This window comes from Ptychodera flava, chromosome 6 (genome assembly GCF_041260155.1).
Source record: "Ptychodera flava strain L36383 chromosome 6, AS_Pfla_20210202, whole genome shotgun sequence".
Classification (NCBI taxonomy): Eukaryota; Metazoa; Hemichordata; class Enteropneusta; family Ptychoderidae; genus Ptychodera; species Ptychodera flava.
Genome location: NC_091933.1, coordinates 30,133,284 through 30,140,638, shown reverse-complemented (window position 1 = coordinate 30,140,638; position 7,355 = coordinate 30,133,284). Strand labels below are relative to the sequence as shown.

Below are 7,355 nucleotides of genomic sequence, written 5' to 3'. Positions count from 1 at the left end.
CATAAAACTAATATTATCATATACCCATGCCCATATTGCTACATCCTAGTGACGTTCAATGAAAATATCAGTCGTGATATTTCACGGTAAACGTTGAGATATGCACGATGAACGTCATCAGTTTTAGAGTTTTCCCGAACTACATTAGCAGTTTGTTCGTAAACAACGTAAACAACAAAATGGCTGCCGCTCCCTGCCTGCGAAGCGATGTCGCTGACGTAAAAACTTGAAGGGCATCGAGGAACACGGGTATTTCTGGTTGCAAAATACGGAAATATCACGTTGAGTCTTGAAATGTTTTCCCATGGTATTTTTTTGGTCAAGTTCTAGCAAACATTCTGCTGTTCGCACGGCGCCGGCACCTGTGCACGGTCTCCACCGAACAGGTAGTAAGCGCGTGGCGTGACAGCGATGTTACGCGCGCGACGACTGTTGACATGGCAACTCTAAAGGTAAACTAACAAAATGGCGTCCCCTCTCTGCGCGAGCTCCGTGCCGTATGACGATCGAAATCAGGATAGATTTAAAGCTGAGCAGTTTTTGATCGGTTACAGTTGTAATAGCATATTGCATCTTAAAATGTTCCTTAAGTATGACGATTTTTGTATCCCGGTGTCTTTCTTCTTGGGTTTCATTGAGATATGGACGACTTGCAGCGATGTCGCGCGTGATGTTGACATCTTCGTCGTATACTTTATGAATGAAGCCTGTTCACATAAACATTCTGATATTTATGCGCAAACCGTAATAAAGTAAAGCCTCAAAATTAAAAGTTTTTCGTTTCGTTTCGTTTCTGTAAAAATTCCCTAAAATTATGGGCATGGGTATATGATAAATCGGTTATTACCCAATATCACCTGTTTCTTGTGTCGTATCTGCATTCGTGTCATTTGTGCTGCGTCAGACACTCGACTCCGTCTCGTGTCTGACGCAGCACAAATGACACTCATGCTGATACGACACAGGAACAGGCGATATTGGGTAATAACCTCTAAATATCTGCGCATTTAGAGACATTTGATTATTGATATAAACTTTGCAACCTGTCCCATATGTTTTTGTCTTTTGTCTTTCATCAGTTAATTGTTCAAGGTGTTTAATGTAGGATACCACTGCATCTTCTTTGCTTATGAAGCTTGTCGATAATTTGTATACAGTATGTATTTTAAAGAATCAACGTATTTCGTCGGTGATTTCCTATTGAGGAAAAACACATTGACAGCCAAAGGTTTGACAGTATAAATCATCTTCTGTTAAAAGTGACCCTCTCCACAAGATAGGTGTATAAAAAGTAATCCTCCCTCTTGGATAGTTTTATAAAAATGGGACCCTCCCCCAGTTCGCCCGGCCCACCTCTCTGTAATTACTAAAGGCTCCCTAATTTGGGATGCAGCATTTAGGGGCTCATTTTGAAGCTTATGGAATCAGTAGAGTTTTCTCTGGCTTAGTTTTGTGAAAATAGGAAATTGTTTATTCTTTCCATAGAGGAAACACAGGGATGGCGACTGTCATGAATGCCAAATATCGGTAAAAATGGGAACCTTGTTTCTCTACTACTATAATTTACACGGTGACACCAAATTTTCAATCTAAGTTCGAAAGAGAATGGTTGAAAATATGCTTGTTGAAAGTTCGATTTAGAGTATCAGGCATTCATTTTGGACGCACGAACAACCTTAGAAATGATAGAGTATAGGGAAAATTCAAAGTTGACATTTCACTCACATAGGAAAATATGAAAGATGAATGGACACATACTATTTTAGGTGTTTCTGCGGGAGTAGCTTTGAATCTCTAAAAGCCTTTCTAAAAATCTGTTTCTGACGAAGGTCGAGCGAATAGCTGTATATCATGTGATACACATTTTTATTAATGGTCGAATGGGTCCGCAACACCAAGGGACCAACATAAAAAGATCCTAAAGTTGTCATGTTTATTCATAGACAGTAGTTTCTCTACTGTCTATGCTTTATATTGTAATTTTATGTGATTCATATTAGAGGTAATTTTACTTCATAACATTGCCTATCAAGATTTTCTCACGGCCGCTACGTCTACAAAATGTATTCCATTTCAGAACATGGCATCGAGTTCAAAGTGTCAACCACCCAGCACAGATGCAGTTATTCTGTTGACAACACCAATACTTGGCAAAGTGCTGGATGCAAGGTAATTATTTCTTTCCACTTGACTTTCATGTTGGTTCTATGCATTATTGCTTTGAATTGAAAATGCGCATGCTGCTCGCTTATGGTAATCTGCTTTGCATCAAAGACACCTGTTTTACAGTCACGCATTTCGAACTGCAAAAAAAAGGATTTGCTGGGATCGACCAAACATATTTATTTGCTCTTTCACAAAGTTCTGTCTGTCTCTGTCTGTCTGTCTATCTCTCTCTCTCTCTCTTTCTCTCTCTATGTATTGCCGGACGGAATCTCCCTCTTCATAATAATATGTGCAAACATGTGTGAGTGCGTGTGTATGTGTTTGTTCTCTCCTCGTTTGAAAGTATTTTGTCAATGTCAATTTTTTGTCAGGTATCTTCGAGGTCAAATATTCATTCCACTTTGTGCTTGTGCAATCATCTGACATGAATTTCTACAGAAGAATATGAAGAGCTCGACGCATATCATCGTAAAATTTAACAAAACAATATCGACATAATAGTCTACACAAAGATTTGCACAACCGTTTCGTTGTTAATATTTTCATTGTAATCAGTATCTTTTGAGAATACTACTATTATGTATTTCATCTTGTGTTTAAAGGTGTAATAATAAGCGCAGCTATTTGAGCATCCAATTGTCACTTTTTTACGATCAAATTTGTTGTTAATTTCATTTTTTTGTTGGATAGGCATTTCGAGGCATTTGTCATGCTGATTTTGACTAGAATTACAAAAATATCTTACTGTGCGATGGTCTTGTACTTAGGGTTGGTTTCCTTTTTGTTATAGTTAAATTACTCAGTGTGATTATTGTCGTATTTTGACGTAATTCCCATGTACATGTTGGTGTTTAAAAAGTAATGTCATTGCTATACTGTTAAAAATGTAATATGTCAGTGAGAAGACTAGATCGATACTTTTCCAAAATAATGACAACGTTCATATGTAAGGTAATGTCAAAATTACTTAGATGGCGTAATATCATGTATAATATGTGCAAACATGTCCTAACAACAGTGTTTTTTATGAAAAATTATAATGGTTGTCATAGTTTAGTTTGAGTTATATATGTGTGAAACTTGTAAAAATTTAAATTTTATAGGAAGATCATTTGTTATTTTAATTAGGCTTTTCTGTGAATGGAATCTGCACAATTGATTATATGAATAAACACTAAAATAACCATCACAAAAGTTTTTAGTTTGAGCGATGTTTGCGAGGATAATAGTCATCACAGCATGTTATAACGAATTTTAAGAGACACGGTGTGTTGTGTTCACACAAGTACAAACACTCTCTGTCTTAGTGTCCGATTCTCTGTTACGAAATTTACGATACGTGGCCAAAACATTAATTTAGCAATCAACCTACGAAGATAGTTTAAAAGTCGAACACTTAAGAGACATGAAATTCATAGAAACTCTGCAAAGGTTACGATGCCATTGATTTTACTCTGATAATGACATATGAGGACCAACCTCTTAGAAAGTAAAAATTTGTTGCCCTTTCGTTGCTTCGTATACTCAAGCTAAAGCAAAGTCATTTTATGAAGATGCCGCAATAATGCTTTCATTGATTAAACGTTTTCTCTGATTATTGTCATATTCGTTAAGCAGTGCCAACGACATATTAACAGTGAGAGCTGAGTAAGATTTAATCTTTACGGTCCTGATACGGGTTTTGCGGACCGAGGTTGTACGGCGGAAGGGCCCGAGCGTGCGAGGGCCCGTACGCCGTACGACCGAGGTCCGCAAAATCCGTACAAGGGCCGTAAAGGTTTTATCATATACCTTATTATTACTAAATATCCAGGAAAATAATTTATTTTTTCAATCTCTTATGGCTAAATTGAGCGTTTTTTTGTCATTTTTATGGCGACATTAGACGTGACATCGTCATTCCAAGCCCAAGCCAAATCACTTTGCGCATTGATATAAGTATGATGTAATCTATTTACATGTAAACAAACTCATTCTCAATCACAGCTGTCACTCGCAAACGTACAAACAAAAAAGGGAAGGAGACCTTTAAAGTTGCACAAATCCGAACGTTTAATAAACTTTTCAAATATGAACATTAAGTGCTTACAGATTAAAATTTTCTAATGATTGAAACGACTGAATGAGCACGGCAACGTACAATCGAAATAGACTTGAAGTTCAAACACAAGAACGCAACGACACTGACTTCGTCAACGTGCAACGTCAGCAAAAACATCAAAAATCGAAAAACAAATGCAACAGTCAACAGACTGAATCACTGACTATCACTGTAAGATTCGATGACAAATGGACGGCTTCTCTTGACTTTCGGTGCGAGCGTGATGTTAAATGTACAGTTATTCATTATCGTATGTGCACGGGCGAGCGCGTTTTCTGTCTTCGGTTGCAGCGGGGAGAGTGGTCTTTTCGCGATCGGTGAATTTGCGATGGGTTTCGCCGGGCACTCCGTCTTCACGCCTGTCACCGTGGCAGGCTCAGAACTGTACCTCTGCTGATTGGCGACATCTGTCAGAATGCCTGAAATACGGCGGTGGTCATCGATGGAGACGGTGTCATAATGCTGGAGACTCGACACATTTTTATGGCCAGTGATCTTGATGATCTGCTGAGGCGGAACGCCGGCTTTGCTTCCCGGCTTTGCTTAGGGTTTGCACTGTTGTTTTGCGAACGGAGTGGTTTGTTTTGCGTCCAGCAAATGGCATAGATTTTGCAGCCCGTTGCATGAAAGATCAAAGCTTGTTTTTACCCATCGGTCGCGGATAAAACCACAGCAAGGAGTTAATCTTATGAGACGGGATCGGTTGAAGGTAAAACGGACTATCATCGTTGCACGCGTCAATGGTCTCCGATTGATGAACTCGCGGTAGATCGAAATCTGGTCACGGTCACTTCCGGGAGCTTCAAACACGCGAGGGGGGACGGAGCGACAATCCATATACTTTCCTCTCTAGTCTTCGTGTCACGCTCGCGAAATTCTGGGAACAAGTGTCCGGAGTTGTCTCTCTGTAGTTTTATATCGCCGAAGGTCATTTTTTTATGTTCGTCGCGACCGCGGAGTCCAAAGTTCTTCGTAAAGATATACCACAGCGTGAAGATGACAGTTTCACCGTCCTTCTTTCCAAGAACGCCAGACTTCCACATTGCATTTTCTTCCTCGGGAGAAATTGCCTCAGATGCTTGAGGCTTTCCGCCCATCCCACGCTTCTTGAGTTGCATCCGCTTTGCCTTCAATGCTTCGTTAGCTAGGTCGAATTGCTTATCATTTAGAGAAACGCCGTATCGTTTTTCCGAAAAATACCTCTCAATGCTGTGTTTCACTGCCGAGATCGAATCAGGCTCGTAGTCGCTCCCATCGTCTTTCTTCATATTCACTCGCCCCGATCGCCAAATATGGCAGATTTTTATTAGCATAAATTAATATTCATGACGGAACGTTTCTATGGACACACGAAAAATGAGCCAATCGTATCATCATCAAATTCGTGGATTCCATGTAAAACACGTGCTGTACACTTCTGCATTACCATATTTTTCTCTATCCTAATGATCGATCTGTGAAAATTACAGTTTTCTTCAGAAAATTCTGAAACTTTAGAAGTATTATGTACTTCACAGGAGCTATCACGGGTTTAACGATCAATGGCACATTTTGCCGATTGATGTCATAAATCACCTTTACAACTCACTGATGAGTGAGCAGACGACTTTTCATATAGATTTTTAACTCCCCGGGAGGCTTTGACTCAGACATGCAAACCAGGGAACTCCCTTCCATTGTTTTGGCGTTGGTGATCACTTTAGTTACAATCACAGTCGTTATTTTAGTTTTTTAATACACAATCGAATCATACAACTCGATCGTGTTGAGGTCAAGTTTACGACCCGAGATTGCAAAGTATATAGGAAAGAATATCGCAACATTTTTGCGAGACGCGGCGTGCACCGTACAGCAACGATTTGCCAGAAATGAGTCGACTTAGCACTATCAACGAGAGAATTTACCCGTCATGGGAATGCGGAAACTCTTGGACGAACCATAGACTCTCGAGAGTCTATGGACGAACTTTGCAGGTACGTAAAATAACAACAAAAGTGTATGATTTTTCCTGCCGTGAGGGCGATAAGTTGACCTTAGCTTACGAGCTAGCCTTTGACCGATGACCTACAAAAATGGCTTCCAGTGTATGTAAACAAACCTTAGCGCATGCGAAACCGTGTGATTTCTCATTTAACGTCAGACAATTAGAAAACAGAATCATCTATATCATAAGCGACTATTGCACGGTAATTACAGTTCTCAGATTGCTTTTTAAAATAATTCTGTGTTGTTCGGTGCTGATAGGACGGGTCGATGTAGCTCTGCATGACAGGGCTGTGTGTTACCGGCGTGGCCTCCTACCTCCTAGTGCCGGTAACACACAGCCCTGTTATGCAGAGCTAGGGTCGATGTAGCCCTACGAGTATGGCGAGAGTGTCCGGCTTTGGCTACGCCGCCTCGGAGGCGGCGTAGCCAAAGCCGGACACTCTCGCCATAGTCGTAGGGCTAGGGTCGATGATATGGTTGACTGTATGTATGTACCATTACACCATGGAGCATAAGAGTCCTGTATCTTTTGCACGCTCCATGGAGGTAGCTCCCCACTACCTCCATGGTAGCTCCATGGTTACACTTACAGCTGCATGATGAGATATGGCAGACGGTTGGAAAAAGAAAGAAATTGAAATCAATTTGTGTGTGTATGTGTGTTACACGTATACCAGTAACAGAAATCTCTTGTTTGCTGCAGCTGCTAAAATATCACAACACTATGATTTGCCCCAAAAATTTGAATGGATAGTGAGAAATAGAACCATATCAATGCCTCTACCATAGTACAGTACATATCTACTTTCATGAAATTGAGAATGCAATATTCTGTCAGGAATGTAGTCTTCAGGAGTGTAATTGTCTTTGGCATGATATTTCATATTAGTTTGTTAGTCTGTTTTGGTTTCTTTTGATTTAAATTTCTCAATTTTTTTTGTAACATATTTTTTAAACCAAGTAAAAATCTATGTATACTCACTGTCATACATAATACATATATATAAAATACATATGTCACATTTTTAATATAAATATTAAAATATATATATATAACTTGATGAGTTCAGAAATGTTGTGACAATCTTTCTTATGCTGTGAT

General features: G+C 39.6%; 1 protein-coding gene across 1 annotated transcript; it reads right to left on the bottom strand.

Annotated features, from left to right (window-relative positions):
- Nucleotides 1-5,004: 5,004 nt before the first annotated feature.
- LOC139134435 (uncharacterized protein KIAA1958-like) lies at nucleotides 5,005-5,535 on the bottom strand. The gene has a single exon (XM_070701296.1). The coding sequence runs from the start codon at nucleotides 5,533-5,535 to the stop codon at nucleotides 5,005-5,007; it is 531 nt and encodes a 176-aa protein (XP_070557397.1).
- Between the last annotated feature and the right edge of the window lie 1,820 nt (nucleotides 5,536-7,355).